Raw genomic sequence first — 23,477 nt, forward strand, 5'->3', positions numbered from 1 at the left:
CCTAATCCACGCGTAAATTACCCTGTAGTTTAGTATAGTAGAGAGCTGTAAACTGCTGGTGTCATCTCTAACTAGGCTCCCTGCTAAGACAGAGCAAATATCCAGGAAGAAGGTGATGGGATAGGGTGGCAGGGGAACTAGTACTCCTAGGACCAATGTGAATGGGAAGTCTCTTTCACTTTTCTATCATCACTATGGAGAGTTAAATTTTGTAGATAAAAGTGATGGTAAAGTCCTAAAATCTTCCCTTATCACAGTGTTACACCCGGACAGTAACCTCAGTATGGAGATGCCGGCACTTATCCCTCCTACAGGGGCAGCTGTAAATCAGAGGTGTTTCACTTTAATTAATGTGACTACAGCACCGGGCATCAGATAGAGCAACGTAAAAAGGCAGATAAGCGACATCTAGGGGTAAAAGGGAATTGAACACCACTTTTTAATTAAAACCAGACAGTGAAATATAGGTCATTTTTAGTGGCAGATGCCCTTTAAAAGCTTAGCAAGGACAATAAAAGAAAGCATTAGTACTGCTCCAACTTTCTTTTAGCAATCATGGGGTTTTACCCCCAACAAACAAGAATGGTATATTGGTGGGATCAATGTTTTGAGTGAGACAACTGCTATAACTTGCTTTTCATGAGCTAGGGCATCCTGTAAAAACATAGTCTATATTACCTTCTCTAGTTATGCACTTTTTTTTTACTTTTTAATTTTTCTGTGGCAGTGCTGGACCCATGTTAGTAAAGAGAGAACTGTAACAAAACAGTCTTTGCAATTCTAGAGACTAAAGCAACATGTATCCTACTAATGTTTTCATGCATCCCTCATAAACTTGATTCTATTGCTGCATCCATGCAAAAAGACAAACGCACGACATGTCAAAAAGGACATGTGAATAGCCCCACTGAAATCAATGGGTGGGTGGGTTGTTTATTAAATCTGGCATTTCCTATGTCAATCTTAATCAAGTCCCCAGTTGGCACGAGATAAGCCTTAATTATTCAGAAGATCAGGGGTCTCATACTATATTTACACAAATTTCAGCTAGATTCCGCCAGGTGAATTGGCCAACAGGGCTTATAGGTTTGTAATGTTGCTACGGATTTGGATAAACAAAACCAAAACACTCAGGATACCACTGAAGTAAGTGATTGGACTGTTCAGGCTTGGTGGCAGGTCCTCATTACATAATTATTAACATGTATATACAGTAGGAAATCTATAGAGGGCCTAAAATTTAAGTAGATGGAGTAGACCTAGGATTTAAATCGTTGGGGTAGAAGGGGATGGGGAAAGATTTACCGGGATATAGACAACTTTCAGAAATTAGAATTCTATATTGTAGGTCTTCTGCAATACTCGTGTTACCCTACTTAAAAAAAAAAAAAAAAAAATTCTAAAAGATGCATGAATTCTACTGAACTGAAATGAGCCACAGTTAGGCAAGTGCACTACACTACTATTCACACAGAGGACTCCTGTTTTCACGATTGCTGGGGGTTTTAGTTGCCAGAAAACAAGCAATCTGACATATATCCACTATCCTGTTGGCAGTGGAGAAAATCCTTTTAGTATATTTGGCATGTTAGTTACAATAGATACAATAATTTTGGGACATTTTGCAATAGAATATGTCATACATATCCCTGAATAGGTTTAAGTGTTATTAGTAAAGTAAGCACAGCTAATGACAACCAGGCATTTTAAGCAGAATATTTACCTTGGATGAGTTGTGAGAGAAGGGGTTAGTATGTGGCTGCCCCCTGAAAGTAGAGGCAGATGAAGAGCAATACAGAGATTCAGGCTAAAGAAGAAAATTAAGGAAATATTCCATTAATGTCATTTGCACCAGTAACAATTATATAGGGGTGGGCATCAAGGTAAAGAAATAAAAAAGCAAAAGAGATAACAGCATGTGCTTGTATTAGTTAGTGAGTTACAAGGAATTCATATCCTGTATTCTATTCCTTTCTATACAACAGTATACCAAAATATTATTGGCTGTATCTAAAACATACATCATAGACACCATAATAAACTACATTTACAGGGTTTCTAGCCTGTCATACACAGGGCTCAAATACAGAGAGAGGGAAGAAAAACTGAAAGCTGCAATGAATTCCGTGATACAATTCAGTCTCTATGTAAGCATCTGCAGGGGGAGGGGGCATTGATGATTTATTTATGCAAGTCCATATGCTAGTTTATATGGACCAAGAAGCATTTCTGAAGCCTTAAGCTGCTATATAGAAGTACAAAAGTGCAGAGACATATCCGACCGCCACTCCTGAAAGAAATTAATGCAGAGACATGCAGTACTTTCACTGCTGTAATGTTAACCCCTTTAATGGATAAGTTGGAAAAAAATTACAAATTAATAGTTAACTAATGGTAACTCGAATAGCAAAACCATCTGAGTTAGAAGGCTCCTTAGGTACTTACCCTGGGTCTGTTGATAATACTCTGAACCAGAAAGACAACAGGATTTCCAGCGTTCCTTATGGCTTCAACTGCCTGCTCATGACTAGCATCTCTGAGATCAATGCCATCCACCTAAAACACAATTCATTAAATTGCAGAAAGCTCTTATAGACAACTTTCAGAAATTAGTATTCTATATTGTAGATCTTCTGCAATACTCGTGTTACCCTACTAAAAAAAGAAAAGAAAAAAAAAAAAAAGCAAACCTGGCTGTATGAAGGGAGGGGGGGGGGAAGGAAAAAAGTCTCCACCTAAGGCCACTGCACTGATGCATGTTTGCTTTAGAGAAGTGTTATAAATAGATGTCAGTAATAGGCTTTATTGTGCAAAAAGCCTTGCTACGACAGCTTTATGTTGTAAGTGATTTTCTAAATGGCTTTACTGCTAGGATCACCATCGAAAACAGAGTTCTCTGAAGTTAATCTGAAGCTTATGGCTGACTGTCGACTCATTAAAACAAACAGAAAGAGACAGTTTAAGATTGAGGATAGTAATCTAGTTGAGGGAAAATCCACAGCACTGTGCCAAGTCCCACTCATTCAGTCCAAAAGCCTTATCTCAGTTTATGTTTCCAAGTTTCACTGGGACAATTTCTGGTATTTATCTATTTTGGAAATAAAATAATCTAAGCTAATATCTTAAAATGCCTGCATGAAGAGTCACCAGAGACCATTAAGAGTGTGTTGAATTTTTATACATTTATATATTATGTGCATAATTCTATACAACCAACACTTTACAATCTCATTTTCCAGAGATGAGAAGTGTAATTAAACAAGAAATCATATCACCAGCCATAATGCAATCATATCTAATGTTCTTTCTGTATATTGCCATCTACATATAGGCTATTCCTATTAGAAGTGAGAGGTATCAACTGGAAGAATTTAATATATGCCATTTTTATGTGCTGGTATGGCATATGCAAACACAAGGAAAATTAAGTAATATTTCTACAACCAGTAAAATAATGGTCACAGCTCTAGTCATCAAAGAGCCAACACAACAGACTTAAACAACTGTATTTATGTAACGTTATGTGCCCGTAGTACCTCCACAATCCTATCTCCGGTTTTCAGTGTTCCATTCTTCCCTGCCGGACTGTCCTCTAGAATATGTTTAATGAAGATCCCCCTCATTACTTCCCCATTGCTTAAACGGCTTCCCATGCCTCTGCCACCAACAATGCTGATCCCCAGTGATTTCCCAGGCTCTCTCCAAAGCTCTACCCTGGAGGATAAAGATAAAGTAGTGAAATTAGCTCATGCATATTACAGATGAATACGGCACTGTTGTATATTGCCTTGCAAAGTGGTTTCTGGCATGCATGGAGCTTCTGTAGTACAGCGTAAAGGATATTCATGGGCATACCTTCTTGGGTTATTCCAGTTACTGAATGCAGCATGTTCCAATTCACTTTCCTCCCCTTCCCCTTCTTCACGCTCAGGCAGCTCAGGAGAATCACTGAAAAAAACATATACACTAAAGCTGATTTTTTTTTTTTTGCTGTCTCACAATATTAAGCATGCATAGGTGCACTCTAAGATAGATTTATTAATGATGTCTAATAGACAGGCCAAACTATAGGCAGTCTATATGGTTTTAAAATCTGTCAGTTATCACAGTGGCCGATTTTGGATGATATATACTGCATCTTTAGACTGTCTAGACTTAAGTTTATAGCACCTATTAGTTGTGTAAGATCCCAACAAATAATGCACCAGAATTTTGGTATGCTTTTTTTGGCATCTGGTGTCACCTCCTAGGCCACACCGCTTTTCTATAAAACATCACCCTTTCCTGCTGAGCCCCAACAACCCAAGTCACATAAGTATGGCAATTTTTTTGCCTGCAAATTGCACCAGAAATCTGGAAAATTTTCTTTAGGAAACCTTCCCCTCAGTGTCCAAGTTCAATGGCCTAATATGTTTATTTATGCATATTTTAGGAGCGTGGGAGGACATAGACTATGCAAGGACATAGTAGATGAGGTTGGATGAAGACATCAGTCCATCAAGTCCATATGAGAATAAAATCCATGGAGGCATTTTGCAGTTCAGATTCATACCCACAGACCCAATACTGCAAGGAGCACAGCCAACAGCAACCCTTGTACCAACCAAAAGCAATAGGACAGGGGTAGGGAACCTTCGGCTCTCCAGCTGCTGTGAAACTACAACTCCCAGCATGCTCCATTCACTTCCATGGGAGTTCCCAGAACAGCAGAGCAAGTATGCATGCTGGGAGTTGTAGTTTTGCAATAGCTGGAGAGCCGTACGTTCCCTACCCCTGCAATAGGAGATGCATATTAATGTAATTACTGATGTTCTCTACCATTCAAGGATTTTGTTATCCATTTTGCTTTTAACAACCCTAACCAATTTGCTTCCTATAGCTTCGGCATCTCACTACAAAGCAGGGGTTTGGTTCCAGTTATTTTGGTCTGGATTTTATATATCCTTTATATATGTGTATTTATTTGCCTTGCATATTTATTATCATATAACACAATTTGATATCATCTACGAGTAGAAGTCTTCCTTCTGCCTGGTTATACACAGTGAAATCTCTGCGCTGGCAACCCAACTTTGCTTTCAAAGGAAAAAATATACAGAATGTAGCTTCAAGTGTGTAATGCAGTCAGCAAGCAGGTACATCCGTCCAAATAATGATGAAAGAGACAAAAATCATGTATTTTATGCTTCAGGATATTACACAGAAAAAGGTGTCACATCAGTATATCACATAGAGGCAGACTTAGGCTGACAATACTAAACCTTCCATGGTCCTGTAAATAAATCGCTCCAACCCACAAATAACCATAGAGAACCACAACTCTTTCTTGGTTTCATAGTGATTTGCACATTTCCTAGTTCAAGATGGGCCAATCATTCTTGGTCCTCAACATGGCATCTTTCTAAATCTTGGCTCACAGCACTGATTTCCTCTTGTTACTGTCTGGGTGCATGATTCCCCTCTGATTTCTGGTCCCCAGAACAATATCCCTTTAAATCTTGGTCTCAGCATGTCTCCCCCTCATATTCCTGGCTGGTATTTCTTTAAGTCATGGACTTCAACTTGCTCTCCCTCTCATTCCAAGTCCCCAACATGGTATTCCTTTAAATTGTGGTCCTTTGCATGGTTCTCCTCACATTCCTAGTCCCCGGCACATGATTTCCCTTTAAACCTTTGTCTTCAGCATGATACGGTTAACCTCCTGTACCCCAGTTTGGGCAGATTGCATGGACTATAATGTGGAATCTCTGCTCCAGTGTTATGCTGGTGACTTTTCACCCCCGTGGTCCCTTACACATTTCTTATTTTTGGGTCCAGCAATTTTGCAAAGTACAGACCTGCGTTCTTATCAGTCTCACAGTATTTATAACAATGTGTGTTCTTTTCATAAATGTGCTAAAAAAAAGTGGACTATTGGAAAAGGAGGTGGCCTGCTTATAGAGAAGTAGTTTCCGTAGAGAATAGTGGGAGGGAAAAAAAAGTAGTGGTCTTCTGGAGAGCTTTCAATAATAATATATCTGGGGATTATTTGTACAATTGGATTTGGATATCTAATGCATTCAGGCTATAAATTGATCTGGTGATATGGATTCATATTACGAATTGTATATTTTTTTAGCATTTTTGGATTTAATAAAGAAGATTCTTAGATTTTTATACTTTTTCTCCTGTGTATTGTTTGTTGGAGAAAAAGCAGATTTTCCCTGTATAAATGTATTACAGATCAAAACCATTATTAATTGCCAAGTTTCATCTCTTTAATATACACTAACATGAGTGCATGTGATATGCATATTTTTACTTTATTTATGGCTAATTACTAGTGCTCACCGCTTGTTCTGTGTTGTAAATAGATCTAGTGGTACAGTTCCTTCACTCAGATGTCCAATACTTGCCCGATATTCTTCCAAATTCTCACTTGGAACATATGTAATGCTATAAGAGAAAGGTCCTCCAATGAGTATTAATGCTTCCATGTTATTAGGTGCACCAACAATAGCACTAAACACACACATTCACAAGTGGATTAGAGTTAGCGGGGGAGGGGGGTAGCTAATTTATTGGTTAATGTATGAGCACATGGGCAGAGTGTAGATCTCATTCATACAACAGTATTCTGGTCAGTATTTTGCATTACTCTTGTTCTGTAAGCCAAAAGGTAGGAGTGGAACTTGCACAGAGAAAAAGCATAATGGAAAGATTTTCATCTCTTCCATGTTTTGGGCTCACTCCTAATTTAGTCTTATAAGTACAGATAGAAAATACTGACCAAAATATGAATGTATTCACACAATCATTTTGGTAAGGGTTGCCCAGCCTTTTCTGAAGTTAAATTACAGGAAAATATTAATTGCACAATCACAAAAAAAAAAAAAAAATAATAATCATAAAAAATTAGTGTCAAATCTGCAACACAATCAGCACATGAACAAGAATACCTAAATGAAGTTATCATAAATGTTCACTAGCATTGACACAATTTACTTTACAGCAGGCAAGATAAATACATAACATGTATTGCTAAAATGTCACGTAAAGAGTCTGTCAGCAGAAAAAGTGGCATCAGACTTTCCAAAGATGTCTCTTTTTCTCATTCTGCCACGGAGCATCATTTCCATGAAGAACAGTCTTTTTTTTCTTATGCAGATTAGCTGAAAAGAGCTTAAGGGGGCCCCTAAAGACCTTTGTAAGCTAATTTGTATAAGAATAAAACATTGATCTTAATGAAAATGATGCTGCATGGCAGAATCGCTCCCACTGAAACAAATGGAACAGTGTGCGCGCTGTCTGACCACTGTTCCATTCAGAACAGGCAACAAATGTTCCCTGCTCTGATCACTGGGTGTCTCAGCAGCAAGACCCCCACCGATCTGGAGGTTAAAGATAGGTGATAACTTACTTAAATAATAATACCACTTTGATTTTATACAATATGTTGATTCCTTGATCAAATTTATGTACGTTTCAATCACATAAAGTTTTAATAGACAAAAAGTTGTATATAAAAAAAAAACAAAAAACAAATGAGAAAACATAGTTAAATATATTTAATGTATTTAGGGTAGTTACACATATGAAGAAAATGCAATCAATCAAGCTTTACATATAAAGTACAACATATGGTAAATTATTATTAGACATACAATGCTCCATTTTCCTCTATGGAAGTGTATCACCACTAAAAAACTGGTAAAGCACTAGCAGAAATATGCTGCCCTTGTGTATGTCAGGGCAGCATAAGACAGAATGATTTGAGTGACCCTGATGGGGCGTTCACACTACCGTTACTAATGTCAGTTTCTGTGTTCCGTCATAGGAAGACAGCAACGGACTTTAAACTGTCACAGATTAATTCTTTGTCCGTTCCCTTTCACACTAATGTAAACAACATGTGGGAAGTTATCTTCCATCATGTTATCTTACCTTTGCAATGGAAGATCAAGTCCTGCATGTATGACTATCTTTCTGTATAAGCCTGATGAAGGAACATTATAGCAGTTCCAAAAGCTCACAATATGTCATCATTTTTTGTTAGCCATTAAAAAGGTATCAAACTACTGAAGATTCTCAATCTTTACATTTCATATTGTCCTTTAAAAAAGTAAGTAAACATGACAGAAGCGAGTGTCCATTATGTTGTTTACATTATTGTAAATGTGAATGGACATAGAATCAAATTTGTAACCGTTTTCTGTGACAGTTTACTGTCCATTCCAGTCATCCTAAAGTCACCCTAATATTATATGTGTCACAAGCAACAGCCGACAGCTTCCAATAAAGCTTAGGGCGGGTTCACACCTGCGCCCGGTCTCCGCTTTGCAGGTTTCCGTCTTCTGCCCGAGAAACTGGACAGGAGACGGAAACCGGCAGTCAGTTTTCAAACCCATTCACTTGAATGGGTTTGCAAAGTGACCGCCCGTCAGTGTCTTCTGCCTCTCCATAGGCAGAACCGTTTTTTTCAACCGGACACAAAGTCGGACATGCAGAACTTTGTGTCCGGTTAAAAACGCTCATGGGCGGACACTGACTGACTGGTTTCCGTCTCCTGTCTAGTTTCTCATGCAGAAGGCGGAATCCCATAAAGCGGAGACCGGGCGCAGGTGTGAACCCGCCCTTAAACTAGGTTTGCATCTCCGCTAGGCTCTCTGTCATTCGATTCACTGTTGAAGACTCGACCACAGGAACCGCCAGAGAGAAAAGTCCTGCACGGAGTGGAGGACTTTTCTTTTAGCCACTTTCAGTATGGAAACAGCAGATATCCTGGCAGTCTACATTATAGTCAATAGGGTCCACTGGCATCCTTGGGTAACTGCTGTTTTAGTGGTCTGGATCTCAGTCATTGGTGTCATCCGGTGCAGATGCGAATCTAGCCTTACATGCTTTTTTAGCTGCACCAAAGAACAATGTAAAACTGAATACACCTTAACGTTGGCTTCACACAGCATTCAGTCTGTGAAATACACAATATATTGTCCATCATTCCCGTAGTGAAAGCACCATTACAGTTCAGGACAGTAATCCCGCAGGGAAGCAAGGACTCCTAACACTGTATTTGACATTGATGCTTAAAGGGATTCTACCATTAAAAAACTATTTTTTCTAGGTAACACGTCGGAATAGCCTTTAGAAAGGCTATTGGTCTCCTACCTTTGGAAGTGCTCTCCGCCGCGCCGTTCGTTCGAAATACCGATTTGTACTGGTATGCTAATTAGTTCTCTCGCAGCGATGGGGGCGCCCCCCAGCGCAGGAAATGTGATTGGGGCATCCCCATTGCTGCTCGAAAACCGACTGCAGTGCCGCCTCTATGTTCTTCTGTATCCTCCCCTTCCTTCTTCAGCTTGATGTCTGACACCTGCGCAGTACGCTCTGTTCGGTGAAGACTTGGAGGAACGTACTGCAAAGTTCGCCGAACAGAGCGTACTGCGCAGGCGTCCGACATCAAGCTGAAGAAGGAAGGGGAGGGTACAGAAGAACATAGAGGCGGCACTGCAGTTGGTTTTCGAGCAGCAATGGGGACGCCCCCATCGCATCTCCTGCGCTGGGGGACGCCCCCATCGCTGCGAGAGAACTAATTAGCATACCGGTACAAACCGGTATTTCGAACGAACGGCGCAGCGGAGAGCACTTCCAAAGGTAGGAGACGAATAGCCTTTCTAAAGGCTATTCTGACGTGTTACCTAGAAAAAATAGTTTTTTTAACGGTAGAATCCCTTTAAAGCTTGGGTCCCTGCTCTGTGTTTAGTTTGGGAAATACGGACGATATATGGCACATATTTCACAGACCGAAGTTACCGGCCTAAGGCTACAGTACAAGGTGTTATTATACTAGTTGAGGTTCTTGGTTAAACTACAATACAAAAAAAACAAATGTGCCTTTACCGTGAAATGCAGACGTATTGATGCATTTTATGCAGATGAAACACCATCTAAACTTTAAAAGTTTTCTTTACTAAACTTTACAAGTTGTGGCTGAAAAGAGATGAGTCACCTGAAGCTTAGACAAAGCCAGCCAGTGACTAGTAGAAATTAGATTATTGAAAGTTTGAAACCCATTATTGAAAGGCTTATAATACTATCTGCTGTACGAGGCGCAAATGCAAATGATCCATGTCCTAGAAAACATGTATAGGTTTGCATAATGGGTTATAATTTCTAGATTATACTGTTGTGTACATTTTGATGACTGCAATCATAAAGAATGATTCCATTTCCCAGTAAAAGCTTGTTTTAGGTGATTTACATGGAAAGGAATGAGTTACAAATTGTCAATAACACGTTCACCCTAATAAAGACCTGAAGAGCGTTGCTCTGACAGAAGAATATACGTAATTTTCATCTGATTTCATATTATGTGCTAAATTGAATCAAGGGAGATAAAAATACCATGAAGCCCACCAGCACCTTAATCAAGCATCACAGCTGGTGGCTACCAACACAAGTGCTTTGGGAATTAGCCAATAAACATGACGATATCACAGCTAAAATGAATTTGATCCACTGCCTGGCACCTGGGTTTTTTGACTGACATCCAATGAGTAGGAGTCAGATAAACAACTCATGAATGCATGATCAAGATTTTGCTTTCAATACAAAATGTGTTGTCTATAGGAGGAGGGGAGAATTTCTTTTGCTTCAGAATTTTGCTTAATAATAATAAACTCAGGCTGAATCCATAAAAAAATAATGAACTGTCATTTACTCCTTTTATTTTAATTTTTATATAAATAGTTTTATGGCAAAACATGTGTTTATTAATCACGTTTTTCCTATTAAGTACAATTCGCTGATTGCTTGGCTCATGTATTTGGTCCAGTGGCTATAATTTATATTACTGTGGTCAATCCGTATCTAAGTGTATGCTTAGCCTCCAGTACATACAGTAAAGGTTTTGGATGCCACATCGGTTCATAGGCGGTTTCTCATATTGTAGCTAATGGAGCTGAGCTGTAATACCACAAACCACTTGTGGGTATCTGCGGCAACATTTCCAGGGCTGAGGCCCCATATTGCAAATTCTGCTGCTTTTTCTTTTGAGCCAAAGCCAAGAATGGCTACAAGAGCAATGAGAACTACATAGGAAGTACTTCTACTTCTACCGTCTGCTCATTCCACTCCTGGCTTTGGCTCAAAAAAATAAAGCTGCATTTCTGCAACATGGGGCCTCAGCTTAAAAAAGGAAGCAGCCATGTTTTCTAAGCCTAGACATGAAAACTGATTTAAAAGAAGCCTACTGTAACATTCCAAATGGGATAGTATTGAAAGCTACCTAATGCACGAACAGATAAGACAGAGTCAAAGGAAGTGTGACCTCCATCCAAAGGCAGTTGTGGAGGAAAAGGGGGATATGCCCACAATGTGTGAATAGACCCTTGTCTGGTATCGCAGCTCAGCAATAGCAGATACAAACCAAGGGCAAGAGTAGCATTGCTTCAAGGGGAGAAAATCAGCTAAACTATTTTTTTTTACTGTTATAAACCTGATTTTACAGTTTTAATCAGTATTTTAAGGGTACATCTACATAGGACATGGATTTGCCTGAATTACTTTAAAATTTACAGCGTACTTACTCAGATATGCTACTGCTTTCACTTTATGATCTGCAAAAGGTTAAATCCTTGTTTAAAAAAAAAAAAAAAAACAGCAAAAATTCACATGTTGCAGCTAGAAAACCTGCACCATGTGATTTTGCACTGCAGGGTTTTTGTGCAGCCTGTGGAAGTGATGTCTCTACTGTATAATGCAGCACATTACATGGAAGCGACTTTGCTGTATATACTCCCCAAGCAGGTATGAGATTAAACAAAATCTTATTCACGTGGCTGGTACTGTAAGGCTATGTTCACAAAGAATTTTTTGCAGACTGATTTTTGTGATCCTCAAAAAACGCGGACCCTTCATTTCAGTTTGGAGTCAGTAGCAGTTTTTTGCCTCTAGATGATTTTTTCAGCTAGATTAAAGATAAAGTGCCATTACCCATCTTCAGGTGGATTCTGCCTTGAAAAACCCACAAAAACACAAGTTTTTTTGATGCGGTTTTTGATGCAGTTTCCGCAAAAAAAAAAAAGCAAGCATTTTTTTTTTTTTTTTTAAAGGGAAGTTTCCAGGTCCATGCAGTTTGATGGCACAAACAAGAAAAAACAAAACAAAACAAAACAAAAAAAAAAAACAGCAAAAAAAGCATCTTGTAAAAAAAGTGTCAAAAAATGAAAAAAGTAGATTTTCAACCACAAAAAACTCTGCGTGAACATACCCTAAAATACAGCGTTTTTTTTTTTTCTAGCAGCATTTCTGCAACTAAGAGGCCTTAGCACAAAATAAAAATCTGAAAGATGATATACTTACTGGCACAATTGCAGATTAACTTGAATTTAAGGTTATCTCTGTATTAGCAAGAATAGTTTTCACTATAACATGAGGATGTAATCTTTTGTTAAATCTGTTTCTGTTATTTCACTTGAGAAAAGTGTTAAAAAAATGGAAAGCCAAAGGAATACAGTATTATAACTATGATTAAGCACTGGTCTTAAATATTACATTTTTTTTTAAAAAAGATTTTATAATTAGGCACTACTTTAGGTTCAGATCATACGCAGCAGAAAAAAACCCCACTGCGTTTCAAACACCCAGGAAAGTGAAATCCACATGTGACATAGCAAAATCCAACATATTATAAAATGCTGTTTTTAAAAAAAAAAAAAAAAAAAAAAAAAAGTATGTTAATGTTATCTGTGGAATTTTTTTTTTTCCAAGTGTTTCTTGGGGGGAGAAAAAAAAAAAAAAAGGTATTATACATTTTAACTCAATAAGCAGTTCTCCTGAGTTAGGGTCCATTCACACGGAGGAAAGTGGCGCTTTATTTGGCGTTGAGTTTTCAGCTGCTAGGTTTTTTCCCACTAGCGGATATTTCCACTAACAGAAAAAACATCTAGCAGAACCAATTGAAATCAATGGGAGGCTTTTTTTTTCAGCGCTGAAAATTCAGCAGCATTTTCCTCCGTGTGAATGGACCCTCACAGATCCATGTATTTTATCCAACAATAAGGGCTAGTTCACACATAAATTACGTGTGGCTTATTTTGGTCCCGGAAAAAAACGCTTCCTAATTAGGAAGTGTTTTTTGGACCTTGTTGCGGTTTTTTGTAAAAACTGCTTCCAAAAACGCCAGGCGGCTTTGCCCTCCCATAAAGAGAATGCAAAAAATGCGTGGAAAAAAACGTGCGTTTTTCACTTTCCTTTCACTTCTATTGCTTTCTTCAGGCGGAAAACGCCTGAAGAAAGGTCATGTAGCTTCTTTTTTTGCCTAGCGGAAAAAAACGCTAGAGTAAAAAAAAACAAAAAACGCTAGCCCTCTACATAGATGTATAGAGGCGGATTTTGAGCCGAAATCTGGTGTCAAAATCAGCATCCTTGACCCCGTGTGAACTAGCCATAAAAGAGGAAAACAGAAAAAATTTATCATCGTTTTTGGTAAAAAAAAAAAAAAAAAAAAAAGTCAAACATATAGCACTTTTTTTTCCTTTGTCCCATATATGTGACTGGACATCTATATGAATATACCCTATAAAAAAATTAAATGTCACTATGACCTGGACGTGCGAGATCAAAGGGTGAAAATGGATTTTGTTAATCCTATAGAGACTACAAGACTGCTGTGTCTTCCCTATGTACCTGAACAGGCAGGTTCAAGAACAAGTCATGGTAAATAACTTCTGGTGTAGACCCCACAAACAGCTTCCAGCATCAGCTATGGGGGAGGGGTTCTGTGAAACTTGGGGTCACATTTAGTTTATCAGGTTTTGAAAAAAGTTAGGCTCTTAGTCTATTACAAAATCCAAATTGATACAGCAAGCAAAGAATATACAAATCATTTCAGTTCTATTTCTAGGACATATCTCCAATAAATTCAACAAGTCAAAATGAAAAGGCACAAAAGAACCCAGAAGAGTTGCTTTGTTTGAGAATAAAAGCGCGTAGCAGACAAGATGCTCTGAACTTCTCAATAAAAATAAAAGCTAAAAAAAAAAATTCTCATCCTTGTCCTTTTTGCAATCCACATTTACCTCTTTCCAGCAGGCAACAACTCGACAAGGAATGCAATCACTGCTTTCGTCAAGGAAAACAGTTGACGGTGGGGAGGAAAGGGTTAGCAGAGAGAGAAATTTGACAACCATCCATGCAGAAAGCATGAGAATTCGCTAGACCATGCAAACTGCGCATGCATAGAAGACTCTCAAATGGTTAATGCTGGCACGGCACAAGGAAATTGTGATTTAGAAATGTACTTGCGTAATAAAAGACAAAAAAAAGTGGATAAAAGGGTTAAGACTCCGACACATAAAAGATACAAAGTTATTCACAAAAGATGTAATATGTATGGAAGTTGTCAGTTTCTGGATCACTCTGCGGTAATGAATATTTAGGAGGGTGAGGTGAAGAGACGAGTAGAAGCCATGCCGAGCTTTCGAGTCACCAATACTCACACATAAAATGGGGCCTGATCATCAGCAGGTGCGGGAGAAGATCTAGAATGGGAAGGATATAATGCAGCATCTTTTTACAATAGTGTTAACAAATGCCAAAGCCCCGCGCTGCGTGTGCGAAGCATACATATGTAGTTAAAAGTATGTGCAATTTTATTTGGTCTATTTTTTTTTTTCCTCTATAAATCCCATCTCCCTTTTATCAACACCTCCCCCAGAAAGCATCTGCTCATTCTGTGTGTCTATAGCCGTGATTATCAACAAGGATGAGGAAATGTTAGCGCCACCCGTCTCTCTCCCTTGATCAGGAATTTATTCTTTAGGTGAGGGCAGGTGAATTCCAATTCTAACTGGTAATTATCTGACAGATGTTGGAAGCAGCTGCTGCCGTATGCAAAGCCCTGGCTCTTAGAACAGCGCAGATAGCAGAAGCTTCTGGCAAGGTGGATTGTGAAGTGGGACGACATGCATTCTGCGAGTGGCCGCACAGCTGCTTCTCTGTGCAAAACAACGCAAACCTGCAACCCCAACCAGCTGTTTTAAAGCTTGTCAAACTGAAATCATTCCATCCTTTTAGAGAAAAGAAAGTGTAACAAAAAAAAAAAAAAATTCCAATATGTTCATCTTGGAAATTTCCCCATTCTTACTCTGTTTCACATATAGCGTCGCTGTATCATCTAAAATAGCATAAAACTAGAATTCTGTGATTGTACGTATATCTTCCAAGTAGCTCGTAATGCCTCAGAATCAATATGCGAGGACAATTTGGAATAATAGAATACCAAACCACACACTGAAGTACTGCTGCTGTAAAAATCGAATGTCATTTAACCATTTGGGACTGCAATGTGGGAATAAATTTTTTTTTTCCCCCAGTCTGATGTATAACTACTATAAACAGTGCAGAGGGTCCGGGGATTTAGCTATCAAGGGTGCAGAGGCAGCACTTGTGCCTGAAGCGGGTCGTGAAGGCCCATCTTCCACGTAAGGCAGCTACGGTATTCTAAATGACAAATTTTTAGAGAGGGGTCCCAATTTTGCCAAGTAAATGAAAAAAAAGCACAATTGGGAAATAGTTTTGAAACTGTCCAAAAAGATACCAGCCAATAAATCTGCTACAATTTTTGGAGTATGAAGTATTGACTTACATTTGAAAAACTAAACTCTGTTACATCTATACACCAAAAATAACTATTGGTGCAACTGAAATAAGTATTAATATGCTTTAATATAAGTTGATGCAAAATTACATATACGTGCATACATTTGTAACACTTGTTTGCAGGACATTAAAAAAAAAAAAAAATAAATAAAGATTTGCAGGCTCTTTACCTTAGATCAGGTCCTAGTAGGGAATGTCTTCGCAGCATAGCCCTTGCCTGGGCATTGGTTAGGTTAGCGGTAGACTCATTATTAATAGCCAATATGCAATCTCCAACATGAATTCTACCATCCTCACTTATTGAGCCTCCCTTTATAACACTACGGACAATCATACCGGAGCCATCTTTATTAGCACTTACAGTCATACCTAGCCAACAAAGATATAATGTAAATCAATAAATAGTGATTACTATTACACTATATGCATCTCCTATATTTTACAAAATAGCAAATTTTCTGAATTAAAGTACCAATGTTGTCAATCGACTGAATATGTAAAATTGTTATGACAGTCTTTACAGTGCATCACTACACTAGATACAGTGCTTAAGCTCTAGACTGTTTCAAAGCCCAGATAAGGGGGCATTCCTCAATGTCTAGAAGGAAAAACAGTTCCCTGTCATCAATGGGGATTCTTTACTGAAAGAGCACTGAGGCTATAGAACTTGATGCCTCTTGGTATATGACAGCATTGTGATTCCATAAATGGAGCTTTGCATTTTAGTTATTGGACTCCTAGACCCCTTTTGTATGTTGCAACTTCAGAGGGTTTATAACTTTAGGTCTATTAAGTTTAGCAGACTTGGGGACATACTTATCAAGATTTAAAAGTTTTATATTCAGCCCCTTTTTGATGTAGTATATGGGACTATACTCCAGCAGTCACATGCTCAACCTAATTCGTCAGTCACATGGAGGGAATCAGATTTCCATTTTCATGATCAGTTGGGTTCCTAGTAGACTAAATCCTATGAATAGCGGTAAACGTGAAATAACTAGAATGCCCCTTTGAGAGTCAAAATGTGAAGAGAGACAATTCTAAGCACTATATATTAATACGACTAAAATTGTGCACACAAAGTAACATCTGCTAGTGTCTTTCATCCACCAAGTACACTGTATAATTGGATATTGGTCAACAAAAAAACATGCCACGTAAAAAGGCCATTTTTTATGATGCTCTGTAGCAGGTACTTTCCCTGGGGCCTGCTTAAATTTTTGCTGTGGGTTTATTTCAGAGAACTAGGTTTACAGAAATTCACACTTTCCTACTTTATATGTTAGGATTTATGCATCAAACAACTCATCTTTTTTGTTTTGTCACAATTCCATGAAATGTGTTGGTTTTTTTCCATTATTTTTTCTAATTATTTATTGTTTTATTAATTTTAACATTAATCATTGTATATATTACAATTAATATTGCTTATTTCATTTCCTCATCTTGCTGGAAACCATAATACTACTCATGCTGATCTTACTAGTCTGTAAATAGTATGCCAGAGGTACAGTAAAGACTGACATAAAACAGAAGGATGTAACTCTGCCTAGCAATGAAGATTTATAGAACATTTCTAATTTTAGAGAAAAAGTTCTGTATTAGGTTTTGAAGCAAACCTGTGACTGTGTTCTTTTTATGTCTAATTCCAGATGCATTTTTGTACCAGTAAGGGAGCCTGCCTACTGAATAAAGTTCTGTATTTTGTAATTAGTTTCTTTTCACAAATATTGCGAAGCATGACCAACATATGTTAAAAGGAAGCTCTTACAATGCAAACATGATTAAAGGGGTTGTCCGGGCTAAATGGAAATCCTTACACTAATATAAACTCCCTCCACCCTGCCTACTTTCTAAATAACATAATTAATCAAAAATGTGTATTTACCCATATTCCTGGGGCGGACCCAGGGAAATTTGCTGGTTATCTGGTTATCAGTTTCCCTGCTTTGGGAAACAGAATGTCAATACTACCTTCCACCCCCTTCTCCAACCACCCCATCATACTTACATTCCAGGATTCTTCCTGCAGGACGCTTTTTTTATTCTGACTGCCGGTGACTGTCCCAGCGCTGCTCATCACTCTGCTGCCAATAATCCAACTCTACTGCGCTACAGCTCCCATGAATGTGCAGTAGAGGTGGATCTTCTCTTCAGAGCATAGAGCAGCATTGGGACAAGAGCGCACCCCAACAGTCAGAAAGGAAGGAGGAGCCGTACCACGGGAGGAAGCCAGGAAGGAAGGAAGAGAGCTAAGTATATAATGGGGTCAGGGGTGAGGCTGAGTAGGTTGGGAAGAGCTAGTAGTGGGCAGGATAGCAAGAGAGACAGGGAGGGGATGTATGTGAGGGAGGGAGGCAGAAAGAAGGGGGGGGGATGAGTGATGTGAGCTTGTGTGGAAGTTACATAGCAGGAAGCTGCATCAGGTAAACAAATGCAGAAGATACCAGGAGCTCCAAGAGACACCCAGAAATCACTCAAAACACTGCAAAAGGTACATGGGTGCATTTATTAACTGATTAATCACATTAATAGTCCTTTTCTTTAAAAAACAAAACAAAACATTTTTTGCCCAGAAAACCCCTTTAATATATCAAAAAATACCATATTATTATTATTAAATATTATAAATTATAAATAAACAAGAAAATAATAAAGAGAAAGCAATGGTAAAAAAAACCTAAATAATTAAACCAAAAACACATTTTCAGAAAAACTTACCAAGGCTGCAGTTTCCTCTAGTTACAGTAATTGTTTTTTCAAATGTGCTGTTAAGTAAAGCTTTAGTGTTATAATCTTCACTTGCCTCAATACATTGTCCTCCAGATAAATATTCATTGGCCTATTGTGGAAAGACATTGCATATTATACATAACAGCTGTTTATATTAATTCGAAATAAAGGATATTTTTCAACAGCACTTGTATCCGTCAGGAAAAATAATTTTACGTCACTACAAATTACAACGTGGCACTGCTTCACCTCATACACACAGATGAGTCTTTCTCAAACCAGCTGTTTATATGAGCCGAAATGTTGCTACATGCTGCCAGAGAAAATGTTACTTTGGCTTTATGAAGAAGAGTGTAGATCCACTTGAAAGCTGATGGGACATTGTTCTGAGGCAGTGGTGCTCTTCCAACCTATTCCTTTACAACAATCTGAAAAATTTGTTAAAAATGCATGGTGGTACACACTTATAATAATATGTTGGTGTCCCAGTGGTGGGGCCCCTAGCAATCAAATTCAATGACGATTGTGGGAATACTCCTTTGAATACATTTTTACAATATTTATTTGCCATATCACCTTAAGAGATTACATCGTAAGTATAAATGTATACATTTTAGAAATGCTCTGAAAACAAACAAGTATATACTAACAGTTCTTTATTACACCTTACCCATGTAGTATAAGGAATACTAATTTATTCAGCCTGCAAATGTTTCTCCTGGCTACTCATGTAATTGGTAGACTGAGCAGTCGTCTCATACAACAACAACAGTGAATGAAGCATTGTTGACTTTAATTTAGTATGCCTTGTACTACAAAGCTAAGAAGTAATAAATATTGTCCAAGCAGGGCTTTCAAATAGCTTCAGCTGAAAAGTCATATTAAATGGGTAGTATGCACCAATCTTGTCCAAAGGGTTGGCAGTTCAGTCCCCTGAATAATTTTTTTCTAAAATTATACAACTTTCTTTATCTATATCCTTGTTCCATACTCCTATTAAACACATGCCAAATATCTCTGCATGCAAAGACATTTTTGCATGTTGCTAATCCCAAGAGTTATAATATGCATTATACAGTGTATATAATATAAAGTAAACAGTGGAGGAAAAAAATATTGGCGACTTCAAGAATACTTGGGAAGCATTGTGTTTACTTAAAGAAGAAAAATGTCTAAACCTATTTAAAACAAAGCTCTTTTTTTTACCTTTAGAAGAGATTCAGGAAAGTCAACACTGGTTATGGTTTCATGGGTCTTTAACTGCGTCCATGAACCAGATGATGTGCCTTCAAATTTCCTGTCAAAGCCACCTTCTCCTGAAAGCTCCTTAATCTCATGGGAAGAACCATCACTAGTCATGCCAGTTTCTTTAGCATCTTCTGCTGGGCTAACACTAGGATTAAATAAATCCTTGGCAGGCAATTTATAATCCAGAATTGATGTTGGTGTAGCCCAAAGTTCAGACGTTGGAATGGATTTATGAAAAGTAAACTTTTCGCTTTGGACTTCAGAGGCAGAATAAAAGCTGTCATCTTCCTTAGAGACATCCTATTTAAAGATACATTAATGCATAAGTAATAAACACACAAAGCCGAGTGACATTAGTGTTTGGAAATTTGTCATTTTTTAAGCTTTCAATGACTGTGCACACAATAGATGGGAAATGTATTGCTAGTTATTATCATCCAGATTTCATCCACCATTTAATTGATTTATATGACACGATTGGTGTATGTTGAACTCGGATACTCAACAAGTATTGAATAAGTCGCCAATTTTCTAAGTAAATACCGTATTTTTCGGACTATAAGACGCACTTTTTTCCCCCAAAATTTCGGAGGAAAATGAGGGTGCGTCTTATAGTCTGAATGTGGGTGGAGGAGTGGGTTTGCAGCATGGCCGCGCTACTGCCACCGCTGGTTTTCTTCAGCGGCAGGAGCGTGACAATCTGCAGGCCCCGGCAGCTAAGACAGTCCCCGGCATCCGCCGGTCTATTACAGCAGATGCCGGGGACTGTCTTAGCTGCCGGGGCCTGCAGATTGCCGCGCTACTGCCGCTGAAGAAAACCAGCGGTGGCAGTAGCGCGGCCATGCTGCAAATTCGCTCCTCCTCCACAGGTCCCGGCAGTCAGTTAGCCCCCCCCACCGGCCCCATACCTTTAGTGATGCAGGCCGGCTCCTGCACGGCGAGGCCGCAGGAGCCGACCTGTTCCGATGACAGCTGGGAGCCTAATGAAGGCTCCCAGGCCTGTCATAGATATATATTACTATCGCGGCTGGTCTATGACACTCCGCGATAGTAATGTAGAGAATCTCCCATAGACGGCAATACACTTGTATTGCTGTCTATGGGACTTGCAATCAAATGATTGCAGGTTCAAGCCCCCTAGGCGGGGGATATTAAAATAGTAAAAAAAAAAAAAAACACTTAAAAAAAATATAATAAAAAATAAAATAAATAAAAGTTCACCTCCTTTCCCTAGAATACATATAAAAGTATAACATTACTGTGAAACATATACATTAGGTATCCCTGTGTCTGAAAATGCCCGGTCTACTAATATTTTTATGTACAGTGAACGTCAAAATCAAAAGTGCTAAACTGCCGGGTTTTTCTCTCTGTTTTGCCTCTGAATTAAATAAAAGGTGATCTAAGCAATAAACATTTCCCAAAATGGTATAACTAAAAAGTACACCTGGCCCCACAAAAAAAAACGCCCTATACACCCCCGTACAGCTGCAGGGTCACCTGTCAATGTGGCCTTGCAGCTGTTCCAAAACTACAACTCCCATATATTAAATATTTTACCATTTTTTGCCTGAAATTTTTTTTTCCCTATTTTTCTCCTCTAAAACCTGGGTGCGTCTTATAGTCCGAAAAATACGGTACATTTCTAAAGGTGCTATTAACTTGAAATTCTCACCAGATGTCGGTAACAACCCATCCAATCCACAAAAGCAAAGAAATCAATCCATGTCCATAAATTAAGTTATGTGTAATAAGGAGAAATCACAAGGAAAAAGTATTGAACATGCTTACTAAAATGTATTTAATATTTTGTACAAAAGCTTTTGTTGGTGATGACAGCTTCAAGGTGCCCTCTGTATGAAGAAACTAGTAACATGCAGACCCATTCTTCTACACAAATACTATTCAAATCTTGAAAGTTCCATAGGCTCCTTCTATGAACTCTGATCTTTAGTTCCTTCCATAGATTTTCTATCGTATTCAGGTCAGGGGATTAGCTGGGCCATTCTAGCAGCTTTATTTTCTCTCTCTAACCAATTGAGTTTTTCCTTGGCTGTGTGTTTGGGAACATTGTCTTACCGAAACGTCCATCCTCATTTCATCTTCATCATCCAGATTTTTTATCAAGAATGTCTCGGTATATTTGTCCATTTATCCTTCCTTCAATTATATGAAGTTTGCCAGTGCCATATGCTGAAAAACAGCATCACAACATAAAGTTCCCACCTCCAAACTCATTGTGGTATGGTGTTTTTAGGGGGATATGCAGTGCCTTTTGCCCTCCAAATATGGTGTGTATTATGGCACCCTAAGAGTTCAATCATGGTCTCATCTGACCAGACTATATTCTCCCAGTACTTCACAGGCTTGTCTAAAAGCTGTTGAGAAAACTTTAAATATGCTTGAACATGGTTTTTGTTCAGCAATGGAGTCATGCGTGGTGAGCGTGCATTACTTATTGTTTTCTTTGAAACGATTGTACCTGTTGATTCCAGGTCTTGCTGTATCTCTCCACAGGTCCTTGGCTCTTGGACAACTCATCTGTTAGAAAAGCTTTAGGGAGCACCTGGTCGTAGTTGTGATATGATGAAATTATGTTCTTTCCACTTCCAGATTATGACCCCAACAGTGCTCACTGGAACCTTCAGTAGTTTAGAAATTCTTCTGTAACCAATGCCATCAGTATGTTTTGCAACAATAAGGTTGAGAAGCTCTTGAGACAGCTCACTGGTTTTACCCATCATGAGATGTTTCTTGTGTGGCACCTTGGTAATGAGACACCTTTTTCTAGGTTATTAGTTGAACCAGTGGATATTATTTGTTACTAAGCAGCAGGATTGCATTCTAGTTACTGATATATTTCATACAGTGTCATGACTTTCCATGGCTTTTTGCAACTCTCTTTCTTCACGTATTCAATTTTTTCATTTCTCATTATTAGAAAGAGCTTAATTTATGGACATCTAAGGTTTTATTTTTTTATCTGCATGGATTGGGTGAGTTGTTACATCTGTTGAGAATTTCATGTCAATAGCACCTTTAGAATTATATTTACTAATAATTATTTTACCCACTGTATACGTCTGGAACTTAATATAAAATCCCCTTACCTGCAAAGAACAATCAGTGAAGTCATTAAGGATTTCATCATTACAAGCACTGCCATGCAAGGCCAACAAAGAAGCTTGAAGTGAGCTGTTATCACCAGGAGGAAAGTGAGACTCCATACTACATTCTCCTATCAGGTCAGCATCATTGGTCTCCACCTGCAACAGCATAAACAGCACAAGACCATTAATTTACACAAGACCTACACATGATACGGTTGCCTCCGCAACTATACTGCCAAGCATGCAGTTGAGCCTCCCCAGGCCAGAGTATTGGAGCATAAGTACTGTAGATAAGGAAACTATGGAGTAATAGCAAATGAGATTACAGCAAACCATGTTGTTGTGAAATGGACAAGATGAAGAAGTTTATATAAAGACTGGTTATCACAATACTGTATGATCATAAAGTTTATTTTGAAAGTTTTAAGCGTTCCATACATATTAGTTGACTGCCAGCCAACTCCCAATGATTTTGGTGGAACCAGATGTCCGATGCCCATTTAAAGAGGACCTTCCACCACCTCCACCAATTACAGCTCTTACCATCTGTTAATAGGTGCAGTTGGACTTTTCTCTCTAACTCCCACCATTCTTAAGCAATAAGTGCAGTTAATTGTGGTGCCCGATATGACATTTAAGCTCTGTAATGTCAGAAGGGTGAGGTCAGACAGGGGGGTGTCATTTAGAGTTCCAATCAGAGACAGCCAGTGTCAGAGCTCAGATTCACACCCCTTGTCTGCTCCT

General features: G+C 38.5%; 1 protein-coding gene across 3 annotated transcripts in view; it reads right to left on the bottom strand.

Annotated features, from left to right (window-relative positions):
* MPDZ (multiple PDZ domain crumbs cell polarity complex component) overlaps nucleotides 1-23,477 on the bottom strand; it is a 118,447-nt gene that overhangs the window by 48,451 nt on the left and 46,519 nt on the right. For 2 of the 3 annotated variants that reach the window (XR_012716981.1, XM_075279273.1), the window contains exons 20-29: nucleotides 22,734-22,889; nucleotides 19,582-19,923; nucleotides 18,364-18,484; nucleotides 15,813-16,011; nucleotides 14,481-14,522; nucleotides 6,331-6,435; nucleotides 3,856-3,948; nucleotides 3,537-3,714; nucleotides 2,446-2,556; nucleotides 1,724-1,807 (exon numbers count right to left, since the gene is read on the bottom strand). Coding sequence is in view for 2 of the 3 variants with exons in the window: in XM_075279273.1 (XP_075135374.1) it covers nucleotides 1,724-1,807; nucleotides 2,446-2,556; nucleotides 3,537-3,714; nucleotides 3,856-3,948; nucleotides 6,331-6,435; nucleotides 14,481-14,522; nucleotides 15,813-16,011; nucleotides 18,364-18,484; nucleotides 19,582-19,923; nucleotides 22,734-22,889 (1,431 nt within the window). In the remaining variant the exon portion in view is untranslated. The remainder of the gene's footprint in view (nucleotides 1-1,723; nucleotides 1,808-2,445; nucleotides 2,557-3,536; nucleotides 3,715-3,855; nucleotides 3,949-6,330; nucleotides 6,436-14,480; nucleotides 14,523-15,812; nucleotides 16,012-18,363; nucleotides 18,485-19,581; nucleotides 19,924-22,733; nucleotides 22,890-23,477) is intronic. The other variant, XM_075279285.1, reaches the window with a different exon arrangement.

This window comes from Leptodactylus fuscus, chromosome 1 (genome assembly GCF_031893055.1).
Source record: "Leptodactylus fuscus isolate aLepFus1 chromosome 1, aLepFus1.hap2, whole genome shotgun sequence".
In the NCBI taxonomy this organism is placed as follows: domain Eukaryota; kingdom Metazoa; phylum Chordata; class Amphibia; order Anura; family Leptodactylidae; genus Leptodactylus; species Leptodactylus fuscus.